This window comes from Solea senegalensis, linkage group LG6 (genome assembly GCF_019176455.1).
Source record: "Solea senegalensis isolate Sse05_10M linkage group LG6, IFAPA_SoseM_1, whole genome shotgun sequence".
NCBI lineage: Eukaryota > Metazoa > Chordata > Actinopteri > Pleuronectiformes > Soleidae > Solea > Solea senegalensis.
The window spans coordinates 12295184-12310578 of record NC_058026.1 but is presented as its reverse complement, the minus strand read 5'-3'; the positions used below and the strand labels follow the sequence as shown (position 1 = coordinate 12310578).

General features: G+C 38.5%; 1 protein-coding gene across 2 annotated transcripts in view; it reads left to right on the top strand.

The window, feature by feature from the left end:
* Positions 1–8976: 8976 nt before the first annotated feature.
* Positions 8977–15395, top strand: part of LOC122770574 (myosin-10) — a 48173-nt gene continuing 41754 nt past the window's right edge. For both annotated transcript variants that reach the window (XM_044027513.1, XM_044027512.1), the window contains exons 1-2: positions 8977–9157; positions 12760–13136. In XM_044027513.1, the coding sequence (XP_043883448.1) occupies positions 12792–13136 (345 nt within the window). In that variant the 5' untranslated portion in view covers positions 8977–9157; positions 12760–12791. The remainder of the gene's footprint in view (positions 9158–12759; positions 13137–15395) is intronic.

The window sequence follows — 15395 nt, the reverse complement described above, 5'->3', positions numbered from 1 at the left end:
GTGCTTTAAGTACATGAACGAACGTTGCTACACATGTTTATCATTTGTGTTAGTTTGTTTTATAAATGCTTGGTTTTACTTTAGTTTTTAGTAGTTTTAGTGTTACTTTGAGTTTGTTTTGTAATATGGAGTAAGGTCATAATTAGTAAGTATTGTATCATAAAAACCCAGCAAAAGATGACATTTCAAAAGTTTATTAGGACAAATGAACAACCATCCCTGAATCAAATATAACAGCACAGCTTTATGTCCCACATTGTAAACAAAAACAAATTGAAAACATTTTATTATGAATGGAAATACAACCTTTCAAAATTGGCAGCAGAGAAAATATAAATACACTTCATATAAACTCAAAATGATTATGTATGAAATTCATTTACAAAGATGAAAACTAAGCACATTTTTTCCACTATTTTAATTAGCTCAAATTAGTTAAGTAACACACAATTCAGTTTCAGTTAGTTATTTTATCTATTTTTTTCAATTTTAGTTTCTGTTATTTGGTTAGTTCATTAACTATAATAACCTTGCTCAGCAGACAGACTTCCAGGTAAGAAGGATGCTCAGAATGACCTGAGGGCGGGCAAGGAAATAGATAAGAATGTTATTAGTCAGTGCACTCACTGGCTGCTTCATAAACACAATATGTTTTTTTTAATCCTCAAATTGCCCCATTTCACCACCATCATATGTCACACGAATTAACTTTTAAGCATAGATGAACACACATGTCTAGACTGAATTACCTAAGAAATTGACAAGACCACATTGGTATATTGCTATATATATATATATATGTATATATATATATATATGTATATATATATATACATATATATGTATTAAACACCAGAATAGACAACGTTACTTCTTGCGATTTAGAAATGAGCAATGTGCAGAGAGAAAGAACATCATCAGTCTCAATTTGTGCAGAAAAGACAGAGCCCGAGGAGGTCAAACATTTCATCTCTCTCTATAAACTGCTGTCTAGACAAAAGCAGGAGATGGATTGTGGAGGACAATGCTGATGACAGGTCTATTATGCCACAGAGGCAACTGGAGAAACCAACAACTGAGCGATGAGAGCCGTCACAGCATTTTGGGTGTCACTCTGTCACTCATCAAGACCGAATGAAATAACTCACTCAGACATATTGCATCTGTCACTCAGGCTCTGCCAGCATTCAGTGTGTGACATGGAATTTAGATAGAAATACACAGTCTACTCTTCTTAACTGATAAATCTGTGTGGCATGACTGAAATGATCCTGGACGTAAGCGTAGAGGGGTAAACGAGAAGAAAGGGTGGGGAAGGGACACTTGACATAAATCTGTCTGCTCCCATGAGCAGTCTGAATGATAGTTCACACACACACACACACACACAACAGTGTATCATCACATGGTATAGTATGTGAGTAACACAGCTGTCTGTTAACATGTCTGCAAAGTCTTCCTGCTGCTGCCCTCTACTGTCTGCTGCACCTCACAGAACATGAGTGGTGTTTTGGCACTTCACTGGCATAATTCCATGTGTCTTTTCACATGTTGTTTATTGTCCATATCAGTTGGCTACTTGTTGCAATGATAGTTAAGACTAACAATAATAATAACTAAGATAATTAACTCTGTTGTTGTTAATATTATAAGGAAATAAATTGGTCACTTTGTCAAATGACGTGGTCCAGATGGGTAGAGATTTTATGGGGTTAATTAAATTTGGTCAATTATTTCAGGCCTTTGCAGCAAGAGGACCTGGTGTAACAGGCCATAGTATACCCCGTCCAGAATAAACCTGGGGTTAAAGTGGCCCATGCTAGATTATATCCCGGGTATATTATGGCCTATTTACACAAGAATTACTTAATTGTTCAACATCTTATTGGGGTTTCAGTTGTGTCATGTAAGTTAAGTGAGAAAGCTAGCCGACTTAAATCTTGAAATCTACTACAACTGTCTAATTAGTAATTAGACAGTTGTAGTAGATGATGACTTGGTTAAAGATTATTCCAGGGTTAATACATATTCCTGTTCCTGTTTAAATCGAGTATACCACCAGGTATTGTTTGGCCTAGGACAGTTTATTCCCCAGGTAGCCAGGCCCAAACTATACCTGGGTTTATCCTGGGCAGGGGTTAATTTGGCCATTTATACCGTATTTGTGACCCGGTCAGAACAAGGATCTTTCTGCATGGAGTTTGCATGTTCTCCCCGTGTGTGCGTATGTGTGGGTTTTCTCTGGGATCTCCAGTTTCATCCCACAGTCCAAAAACATGCAAATTTGGGGATTAGGAGAATTGGACACTCTAAATCCAGCCTATTCAAATGTGGCCAAAAAGCAACTGGTGGTGCCACCAAAAACAATGAGAAAAACTGGACCAACACTTTTCACTGTACCTCAATTATTCCTACATAAATTCCTACAGTAGCACTGACCATGCATGGGTCATATGTGACAACTATCTATCTATAAATTCTAGGAACGTCTGTCTGTGTGTGTGTGTGTGTTATTCGCATCTTGAACCGATGGTCAGATTGATTGATTTAAAATTTGACAGGTTTCTTGCTACGGGCACGAGTAAGTGCAGTACCAAGTTTGACATTGTTTGTATAATTAATGCAAAAGATATTGTTAAATATATCGCTAAAAGAAGCACACATTGGCTTTCACCGCTCTACTCTAGCCCCTCTCGCTCACACAGCACTGTGAGTGAGACAAGGCAGAAGAAAAACGTGAAGAACAACATGAAGAACAACGAACGCAGTGCTGCAGCTGTTACCCTATTGAACTCTAGCTCTGCATCCCGGTGACAACCAACCAACTGTTATGCAACCATGTAGTTCAATGTATTGTATGCCATTATGTCAGTATCAGTATTTGCTTTCTACCATACACAATTAAAAATGTCACTGAACTTTTGCTGTGTAATAGTAACAATGAGCACTCAAACACACCAAACCAACAATTACTAAAAACACACAAAAACAGATTTTGTTATAATGAGTGTCCTGACTTGCAGCGGAATCTGATTTGGCAAGATTGAAAAACAGCTAAGTTTTCCTGCAACATCCAAACTTGAATCGATCCAGTTTCCCAAGATGATTTAGATAGAGAAGAGGCATGACGGCAGATCCTGAACTGGAAGTGATGGTAACTGGAATACTAATAGTACATTTGAGAATGGCGTTACTGAGCAGAGGAATCCCAAATACATACATAAGTAATGGAGGAAGGTAAGAGATGAGTGCCATGACCAGGCTGTAGGTGAGGGTTTGAATGGCCCTTTTCTTCTGAGGGTGGATGGTTTTTTTGCTGGGGTCTGACTTCATCAATGTATAAATGATGACAGAGTCACACAGTCCAATTATTACAATCGCTACTAAATATGGCACGGCTAGAAAGAAGGTCAGGAATAACATATTGTCAAGGGCATATGCAAATCCACAGGCAAGTGTCAGAGTCCAAACAACAGCAGCCATTACAACCCGGGGAGTCAGAGTTTTCCACTTACGATAGGTAAGTGGATGAACGACAGCCAGGTAACTGTCCAGACAGACACATGCCATCAGGAGGGGTCTCCCACATAAGTTCAGGGCATAAATACTATTCCAAATTGCTTCAACTTCTATACAATAAAACAGGAAATAATTTATTAATCCAGGAGGAGTGAAGGCCGTGAAGACAGCATCCATGATAGTGAGGTTCAGCAGGAAAAAGTCATTGGGTGTGAAAGGAGTCCCTCTTCTGTGTGTCGTAAATATTTCCCAGAGAACAGCAACAGACGCAGGAAAACCAACAGCAAAGCACAGTAATGTGCCAACAAACCAGATTCCCCTTTGAAAGACAAACTGTTGGCACTCGAGAAAATAAAATAAATCTGGGTCCATTCCAGAGGTGTTGGACAGATGAGACAGAAGAGCCATCGTGGAGCAGAGCAGTGAATAAAAGACCTGAGAAACACGTTTAGATGCACAATTAATGAACTGACATAAATGCACAACACAGGAAATGAAAGATCCCAAGTTCACAGAGTAAATAAACTATTAACTATTAAAAAAAACATATGTTATATATATGTAAAACATATGTTAGGCTCAAACAAGAAGCAGTAATTCTAAAAATTGAAATGATGCAAAATCGTTATTAATAGTATGAAAAGGGAAATATAGTTTGTTTAGAGTATACAGGGTTATTTTTTTAAACATTGTTAAAGACAATGTCCACATTATGACCAAGGCACTATTGTTAGCTTAAGACAGCTCACAAATGTTTTTGTCTCTTACCGAAGACGTTTTAAGACACCAGCAAGACTCACACACACAATATTACATTTGCCTGCACATTGGTCAATACATGAAAGAATGAGAAAAACACAGAGACTCACTGTATAGTTTGACTAGGGCGTGCTGCTCCTGCAGTCCTACTGTGTTCTGTTGTCCTGAGATGTTAAATGTGTGGAAGCTGCTGGACATGTTTGTGATCAGTCAAAGTCATGACATGGTGTCAGGGGGGAACTTTGCAAAGTGTTTTGCCTCCATATGAAAATGAGCAGCCACAAAGTGCAGCAGCGTCACAAGGATGACAGCAATTGTCATGATCCATGTCCAATCCACTACTTTGTTTACACTTCATTTACCATTCATCAGTTGTGATGTGACAGCTGGTCAATGGTGTAAGGGGAGCACAAGGCAACCACTTAACCAGTAAATTAAATAAAAAGTGTGTCAAAGTTCCCACCATTAGTATAGTGTGGAATTGTGTCAATTATAACAATATATTTTGTCATGTGCTGGCTGAATATTTGGTCCAAATGCTTCCAGTGTGTAGATGATGAAATATCCCAGGTGATAGTTGACAACCATCATTTAAGTAACAGTTGTTATAGTGTGCTGAGAATCTGAAAGCAGAGAGAAAAACAGTGTTTTTAGCTCAATGAGACACGGAAACTACCGGTCCACTGCTGCCCTGTTTGATAATTTTATGTCATTTATACAAATCTGAACAAAGGATTTCAGACTCTAAAGTCACAAACTTGTGCATTTGAACGTACTTTCAGCGGCAGCAGTGGACTAACAACTCCTGTGTGCTGTGATGTAAAATCGCTGATTTTGGACTTTGGTGCAGTGATTGAGCAGATTACGAAGTGAAATTCTCTTCCGTTTCCAGACAGAAGAGGTTGTCTAACAGTGACACAAAGCTGCAAACATATTCTGAAGATATCATAGGAGTAGATTTTATTAGGGTGAGCCATTTGTGCATTCATTCATTCATGCATTCATTCATCATCTAACACTTTATTCTCCAGATGAGGGTTGTGGGGCAGCTGGTGCCAATTCAAGCTGACATAGGGTGAAAGGCAGGGTACACCCTGGACAGGTCGTCAGCCCATTTGCAGGGCCACACAGAGACAGTCAACCATTCACTTTCACACTCACACCAAGGTCAATTTAGAATGTCTTTGCATGTTTTGGGAATGAGGTACGAAGCCAGAGAACCCAGCGAAAACCCACGCATATATGACCATGCAAACTCCATGCAAAAAGGCCCTTGTTCTAACCGGGTTGCAAACCCGAGTCTTTTTGCTGCACTAACCACTCTGCCATCGCCTCATACAGTCACATTTCCAAAAATCACAAAAGTGATGCAAATATTATCAGAACAGATTTGCAAACACTGTGCTGTGATGACTGGAAATGCAGGTGTTGTTGTTTCTAGGGAGTGGAAAAAACATCAACTATGGCTCGCCTCGCCTCACCTCGGCACGACACGACATGGTTTAGGTTGCATCTCCACTACAAAGAAAGTACCTACTAAACGTGGGCGGAGTCATCACTGCATGGCTGTGGGAAACTGCGGTGACTTTGTTTTACACCCGACACACACAAACTAGTGTAGAGCAGGTACTAAAAAAGTAACTGGTACCAGGTACTATGCTATAAATTCCAGAAACGTCTCTGTGTGTGTGTGTGTGTGTGTGTTTTTATTCGCATATCTCTCGATTTCAAGGTTGTCAAGTGTCTTGCTACAGGCACCAGTAAGTGTAGTGTCCATTTTGATGTTGTTTTCATAAGTAATGCAAAAGATATCGTTAAATATACCGCTAAAAGAAGCACACGTTGGCTTTTGCTGCTCTACTGTAGTCACTCCCCCTCTTACTCACACAGCACTGTTTATCTTAATTCAGAGAAACTAATGCTGTTGCTAATAACCGCCTTTTTTATTTTATGCACTTTGAGTTGATGTTTATTTTACATTTTTATTACATTGAATTCAACTATTTTATTCACAACAATGTAAAGCCCATAGGTTAAACAAGGTGATTTGTTGTAGAGTTCATGCCTGTCTGTCTCCTTGTTTCAGGACCATGGACAGCGCACCATTAACCCCATTATGCAAACAACCTTAAATTATACTGGCAAAGTAATAATGTGACACCTAAACCTAAAGTAAACTGGCAAATCCAACAATTTATTGTAAAATTATTCCAAGCAAAGTCTTCTTATATTTATTTATATTTTTCGGAGGGAAAGGGACACAGTAATAAACTTATTTAAAACAAGCTCACCTCAGTAGGTGGTTTCTCCATATTTTCTCTTTTTTAAAGCAAACAAGCCTGTCAATTAATTGGTAAATTAATAAGAATTATTTAAAAGAAAAAACTTCTTTTCACAGACATTTACATAAAACATGTTTTTGTCCCTTTAGTCCCTACAGTGACTTATCCATTTGGAAACACTGTTATATGGACAACATAAAACCAAATAAACCACTTGTGCTGATTCCTGGGTAAGTAATGGTTCCTGAGTGTGTGGTCATACCAACATGAAAAACACAGTTTTTTCCACAGCATCAATATCAAAAGCACACATTTGTCCACAGAATAAATATATAATGCTTATGTCCTGTAGTGTTATGTTTTATTATTTTGTCGGTCATTAACATCTCATGTAGCATCTATTTGAGGGTATAATTAGTTGCTATTTTACTCTTTCTTCTTTATCAATCTGCAGTTTTTACATGGAGATGCATGGTGGGCAGCAGTAGTGCCTGTCTTCCTGCACCAGGGGGCACCATTTAAACACAGTATAATGTTTTACTATAGTCCAAACTAAAACATCAGGTTATGGGAGATTCATACAGTATTTAATGTAACTGTGGTAGAAGGACAACGTTGTTGAGTCTTAGCTGGTTGTCTTTCTGAGTATATTTTCAAGAACTCATATACTTTATATAAAGTATACATTATTTAAAGTCATTAACCCTTTACAGTGACTAAAATTATTTGAATTTATCTGAGATTTTTTGGATTTCCAAATTGAAGACCTTCAATGTGGTGGGTGAGGTGAGGTGGAACAAGCATTCAAATAGGCAATATACATTCACTAGCCACTTTAATAGGTACACAAGCGGTTTATTAACACATATATCCTATCAGCCAAGCATGTGGCAGCAACCCAATGCTTTTAGGTATGTAAATATGGTCAAGACGAGCTGCTGAAGTTCACACCGAGCATCAGAAAGTGAAAATTTAATGTGGCGTGGTTAGTGGTGCCAGATAAGTTGGTCTGACTATTTCAGAAACTGCTGATCTACTTGAATTTATTTACACAACCATATCTAGGGTTTACAGAGAGAGAGTATATCTGGTGAGTGTCAGTTCCCTGGAGGAAAATGCTTGGCTGATGCCAGAGGTCAGAAGTGAATGTTTGCTGAAGTGATGAAATTTGTTGAATGCGTCTTGATGCAACTCTTCTAAGCTCAGCACACTGTAGATCACTGGTCTCAAACTGTGGCCCGCAGACCACATGCGGCCCTCCAATCGATTTCATCTGGCCCTCTTCATTTTGCATCATAAATACTTTTTTTTTTATATAGTGAACTAAATAAATGATTATAACCAATCCAATTATATTTGTAAAACACTTTAAAACAACCACAGTGGACATTTCTTTTCACTTAACCAGCCTCCCACTGACCAGACTAAATGCTCAGTGACCCCAAGGTCATTCGAGTTTGAGACCTCTGCTGTAGATAAAGACATAAGTGATGAATATTTATCTGTTTCTCAGGATGAGAATATTTGACTTGATTAATAATCCTAGTGAATATCCAAAATTGTGGTGAGGGGGATCAAATCAGCATGTGCTTAGGGAACCACAAACACTTGGGCAGGTCCTGCACCACAGTAATTCAAATAACTCGCTACAACCAAGGTTTGCAGAGCATCTGCTACTTTATTAGGTGTCTTTTGTACCTAATAAGGTAGCCGGTGAGTGTATTTCACTTAATCACAACACTGTGATGTCCTCCCAGTCAATGTCCTGTGGCCCTACACTTCCTTTAAGTGATAATGAAAACTGGTCCATCAACAATCTTTTCATGACAATAATAATAATACTACATTAAGTTACAATTATCAAATTGTTATATCAAATGTAATTCTATATCATTTTGAGTAGTGTTTTAATTACAATTGTCTATGTGTTATGCAATTTCTTCTTCATCATTTTTGTGAACTATATATCATCACCATAATTACTATAACTAGAAATTGTGAGCCATATTATCCTGGATATTTTGAATTTGCAATATCACGATGGATTATCAAGATAAGTTGTTTTTTTTTTTATAACTTTTTTCACCCCCTCCTTACCAGCCTAGAGGTTCACTGCCCCCCAGGTCATTTTGAGTTTGAGGCCCCTAATCTAGACCTCTCCTAAAATGAAATAACCCTGTTCCACTGACATCATGTGCAGCAGTGGTGGAGGTGGTGGTAGCGGCGGCGGAGATAGCATCCAGCGGCAGTGCCGGTGTGTCGGGCAGTCCTCCTTCCAGTCAATTTTTAGGATGGAATTAATATAGAACCAACCACGACGCAGCATCACTCTCGACAGCCAATAATATTTCAGATTTTGGTCGTGGGCGTGTCATCCTACCCACCCATGCAAAAGTCAGAGTGCGGCGGCGGTGCGGCGTGTGCACCCTCCTCTTCTGTGGCCGACTCACTGTCTGGAGTTTGGTTGAGAGTGTGCTGGATGGTGGGGAGTACCACTGATGAGAGAGCGGACTGAAGAAGGGACTTAAATAGCACGACTACGCGTATCTGCTGGACACTGTTAAACTCCCGGACAGTTTCTTCGTCTCTTGTGTGCGGTGAGTTGAGCAGAAAGGCGCGGGCCGGTGGTGTCTGTGTTGCCGGTGTAGCAGCAGAACCGTTAACGCTAGCTACAGCGGATTATTGTGCCGTGACTTTTCAATGATGGAGGACCGTCAGCTTAGCTAATGTTAGCTGAAGCCACCACACTGTCCCCGTCAGAGCGATACTCATAGTCATAAAAGTATAATACGGGTCCCAGTTATTAAGTTTTCAGAAGTCAGATGTTATAACATAAGCTGCTGTGAAACGATGTGGTCATTGTCCGCCTGCTTTTATCCCGCACTCAGACGTCTATGAGCCGCCCACACCCATGATGGGAGGCTGCTGCATCTCTGAAACTCCATCTGCTGAATAATAAGTTTTCCACTTTGCCTTTTAATGTATAATGGCTTCATAATAACCATTGTATACGCTCATTTGTGTTGAGTTAGTTGCTTGGTGCTGGGTCCCTGCACGCATCTGTATGGATGGGTGCGATGTGAGGCATTGCACGCCAACTTTTAGCTAACGTTAGCAAGCTAAAGTAGCCGATGCAGCTATTTGGCCTGGCCGGGCTTTATCATTAGCACATTAATAGCAGTTTTTACAGCTTATGCTGCTTTGACTTACTTTGACTCAGTATGCGAGTCAGTGTTGTCCACCTCAGAGGGAGGGGACGCAGTGATACTGCAGCCACAATGACTCCCCCATCCCATGACCTGACCCAGTTTCACGGCTAACCAGCGCTTGATGACCATGAGACTGTATTAGGGACTTGACTGCAGATTAAACATATCTGAGCATTAATCAGCTGATGTTGCTTTTTGTCAAGCCTTATCTTTAGTCTTGTTTGTGCATCAAGTGCCATACGTTTCACAAAGTTACCCTGTTGTGTCTTCTATCAGTTTAGTTTGTAAACGTAAGACTTCATGGTGTTAATATGTCCTTTACTACTGTGTTTCTAAATTTATTCAAGTTTTAAAGTTGGCAAACGATTGCGACCCAGTTCACAATCTGACTGATTTCTGACTATTTTCATTGCCATTTCTTCAACACCTAATCATATTTCGAATGGGTAAAACAGCCCATTTCATGAGAGATGCAAGTGTATATTTGATAACATGAATCTCAACTTTATATGTTATATTATATGCATAATGTTATTGAATATATTTCAAATTTCCTGGAAAAAGTCTATCTGATCGATCTGTGTGTCCCAGCATAGTCTCCGGTGTGGACTGTTCTAATGTAAACATATTTTCTCACCATTCAGGTCCTCAAGCATTAATTAGTCCAAGTCAAGTTGAGTCCCCAGTGTTTGTGTTTGTGTTTGAGTCAATGTTGAGTCAGATCACACACCAAGTCACTGTGTCTCTCTGACACTGTCAGTTAAATAGCTGACATATGATTTTTAAAATGGTCTACATTAAATGAAAATTACATGCTTTCACCATTTCAAAGGGACTTTATTGACCTTTTGGAATAATAGCCAACCATAACCATGCAACAGCAAACTTTACCTTTTGGCTAGGGATGCAATACAACTATATACTGCAATATAATTGCATGTAATGTTAATATAACTAAGGTAAACATGTGTTGATATGTTCTTTTAGGACCAGAACACTACCTTTAACTGTCTGATATTTTATTACCGTAATCATCTTTATCGACTGATTTGAAACTATTATTATATAATTAGTGGTAATGTTTCTGGCCTTATCACCCAGCCCTTCTTTTGGCCTGTAATCTTTGAACTGAAACTCTCAAAATCTAATAATCTGGATTTTGTGGGTCCAGGCAAATCTACAATACAGACAGTACATTAAGTCCAGTACAAAATGTGAATGTACAAAGCAACGAGGAAACATGGGTCACCACTGCAACATTATAAGCTTTTTATATCTAATGCCAAACTATTTGGCATATCTAAATTTCAGAATTCTTATCTCCAAATTCTGAGTCCAAATGCACTGGCTGAGTTTTGTTTAGTCTTGAGTCCTGGACTCGAGTACTACAACACTGACTAGTACATATATAATGTCTGCAACAGATGATTAATTTCTTTATCAGGGAATTCAATATTTTAAATATTTTAAATCCTAAAGCACAGTAAGTGATATATTTGCTTGATTATGTCATTATCTAAATAGTTTCTTGCTAATATTCTGTTAGTCAGTTATATGTATTCCAGATTGAATTATCTGGGTGGCAATTCCACATTTGTCTAACATTAAATACATTTCACCTTGCTTTATAACATTGTTTTATTAATTTTATGAAATGAAATGATGCCCCCCCATATTTTTATTACACCACACAGTGACTGTATGCTGTATGTGGGAGGGCTATGCTGAGTGATGGAGATGTAAAAGCTTTACACTCACACTGTGTAGGCCTGGTCTTGCATAAGGAGAAATGCTCCTGCTTGTTTGTATTTCATTAGCCAGTCATGGTCATCTTGGGCAAAATAAGCTCATGAAGAAAAATAAACCTGCTTTGGTTTAAATTTTGCATGTGGGTACAGAAGGACTTTTTTTAGTGGCTCACTTCCCACAAAGAAAATGCTTATACTTAAGTTGAAGACATATGCCAACTATTTGACTTCACAATCTTTGTTAAAAACTCTCAGGTTGCTCTGGTTTCTCATAACAAAGTTACTTTTGAAAACTGTAAAAGGCTGGGGGTGGAATGGAAGGAGAACTTTGTCTGAAATAAACACCCAATGACATGCTTGGACCCATGGACTTAATCTGGAAAATCAGACTGGTTTGGGCAAAACAAAGCCCTAAAACAAAGGAAGACTGCAGATGCACCCTGCTAAAAAATATTACAAATAAGTAATACAAGTATCATTAACATAATATTATAATCATTTATCAACATCAGTGTAAAAGTAAAAGTTATTATCTTATTCATGATGGTAAAGTATTCTTTTCATACCCATTTGTTACATAAAAAAAGACAGAAGACCATATTAAATGGCAGAATTTCATCAAATATTTTCTGTTTAAGCAAATACTACATAAAAATGAACATGTGTACAAAGAAAACTTATATTTTTTTTCCCTAGAATCTTTTTCTGAAATTCGGGGACCCAGGTGAGACAGTTCACTCCCAGACAAGCACTTTTAGCTCACTGAGAAAATTCATTAGTTATGTGGAGTCATATGGATTTTTTTTTTTTGTTTATTTAATATGAATTGGTGGATACGTTCTTGGGTTTTCAATTGTGTCCTTGGTTCATTTTGGCTGTGAAGTTCCAAGTGTGAGATTTTAGTTAACTAACGGCTGGTCCTAAACATACACTCACAAAGATACACAAATACAGTGAAATACAAAAATACAGACAGAAAGAACAGAAAAAGACAAAGAGAGAAATACACACACGTGCGGTGAGACGATTTGGCATTCACAAATGCATTTTCTGGGGAAATGCACATGTGGTTACTATTATCTTGATCAGTTAAACCCAGCTGATGCATCATTAATGTGATCAATAACAGTCATACTAACCATCTCATCCCCACAGAATGAACAGCCTTTAAATCAGCTGCATACAGTTCAAGGAATGATTTTATTTTCGGATGGTTGACTGTTATTTATCTGCTCACTACAGGTGGCCAAGTCTGCTTCTGGTTCCCAGTAGCGATGTCACAGAGGAGTGGGCAGGAGGACCCGGAGCGGTACCTCTTTGTAGACCGCGCCGTGGTCTACAACCCGGCTGCCCAGGCTGACTGGACTGCCAAAAGACTGGTATGGATCCCGTCAGAACGCCATGGCTTTGAAGCTGCCAGCATTCGTGAGGAGCGTGGAGATGAGGCGGTGGTGGAGCTGGCTGAGAATGGGAAGAAGGCTATGGTCAACAAGGATGACATTCAGAAGATGAACCCGCCAAAGTTCAGCAAAGTAGAGGACATGGCTGAACTCACCTGCCTGAACGAGGCATCCGTGCTTCACAACCTCAAAGACCGGTACTATTCTGGCCTCATTTATGTGAGTATTTCACATAAGATGCAATCGATTTTTACAATTGGTAATACTGCTCAAGTAATATTTATAACTTTGTGGTCAATTTTATGTGTCCATCTCAATGGCTTTGATCATTAAATGAAATGGCAACAAAGTACACTGTACATTGTAAGCATGGATTATATTCCATTCTATTTCTAACCAAAACCTCTACATTTCATTACCACAGAAGCTCACACTTAAGTCTCTGGAGAGTGGTAAAGACAAATTTCCAAGTCATCGTGTGCTACATAGGCTGACTCTTCCCCCTGTGATCACGCCTCACTTAGTGACATGCATTCCTGGAATAGCCCAGACACTCAGAGCTTATGTGACACTTGAGACCACGGGAAGAGGCAGAGGCTGAGGGGTTCACATCGAGACCCTTAGTCATAAAGAGAAAAAGAAAGGTGGTAAAACTAGACCGACTGTGACGATGATGGATGTTGTCTTATTTTACTGGATTATATACTCAGTAAATAACAAGAATGTAAGCTTTGGGCATTAAATAATATCCAAAGACAACTAGTTACAGCTGTGACTGAAATCATTATTCTTATACTGTTATAATAATTACAATAATAATGTTTTTTTTCTTCCTTTGAAGTCAGTGCCTGTCAGCTGCTGATTATATTAGGTGTCATGGGATATGAGCTGTAGTTAGAAATATTTGACTGGTTTTCTGTTTAGCTCACAGACACACACCTGGAGACATTCCGGATGAAGTCATGACATTTAAAAGGTTAATGAAGGCAACATGATGAGCCATGATTTCATCAGTGTCATCAATCAATGGGGGATCTGCACACGCACACGCACACACACATGTTTTATGGCATTATGTTTCACAGGAGTAATTGAAGCAGATAACCCACTTGAAGGTATTCTTATACTGGTTGGAGTCTGTTGCAAGAGTTACTTTGTAATGTGTTTCTAGCTTATATTTTCTTACTTTACTTAACCTACATGATACCATTACAGTATTGTGTAGAAGTCTAAGGGCACCACCAGCTTTGTTGTTTTTATGGGTATCAAATTCTGTGATCATTGGCAATTTGATTGGAATGCTGTGACTGAAAGTTGATCCCATTAACTCCCAAATCTGATTTCTCTATCATTTAAATTCAAGGATTTAGAAAAGAAATCATTGGTCTATCAATGCTTTTAGGTCTCTGTCTCTAGGCTCTGTAATGTATGTTATTGTAACTTGAATGAGTTGTCTATGTTGATATATTTGTTGTGGCTGCCTCTTGGCCAGGACACCCTTGGAAAAGAAATTTGCAATCTCAATGGGATTGTTCTGGTAAAATAAAGGTTAAATAAAAATAAATTAATATTTATTAGCAAGCTATCAATGAGTTAAACTCATACAACATGTATATGCTCAAGCATGTGTAATAGCAAAAAGCAAAACAATTACTTTAACCTCAAATACATTACTTCATGGTCTCTTTAGTGCATTTCATTCAAACAATTACTCGATTAATCAATTCATCAAAGTATAAATGACATCGTAAGTTGATGTTTTAGTTGCCTTGTTGACATCAGCTTGGTGGGGGTTTAGGATCGGACAAGGTGATTCACTATAAGCTCTGCCATGTGGTCATTGTCTAACTAACGACTCCCAGTAGGTCTGCTTGTATTAAGTGGTTAATTAAAATATTTAAACAAAAATGGCTCTCTTATGAACTTGTCCTTGCAAGAATATTTAGCTCTTTGAGTGCTGTGACAAAAATGAAACGTTTTTTCAATGTTTGAGGTCTTTTCATTTATTCAGTTTAAAATGTGAGTCAAAGTACAATGTAGTATTTCCGGTGTTTTTTGTAGGCCTATAATGGAGACAGAAATTACCCCGGCCCCATCTCTTAGCTCAGGCCTGTGCTGAGTCACTTTGTAACCAAACTCCATGAAAAGAGTCCTTTGTGTTTGCAGATTAGCAACAGCTGTCTGCTCATATAACTGAAATGTTTTAATGTTTGATTAACAGCCAACCCGTGTCAGCCTTTAAATGTTCTTCTTATCCTGCAGGGTTACACAGGTGTTTTTAATCTGATTCAGTTTTCATGCTTTTTTTTTTGCTGAATTCCCGAAGTGTGAAGCTAATGTTTTTCTGTTTTTCATTCCTGACTCCTGCTATGTTGCACTCACTGAGAGCATTGACATAATCTGCTTTATGACTCCCATCATGTGAATGGAGATGTGCTCAAACTTCAAAACTTAATTTTCTGAGCACAAGTATAATAA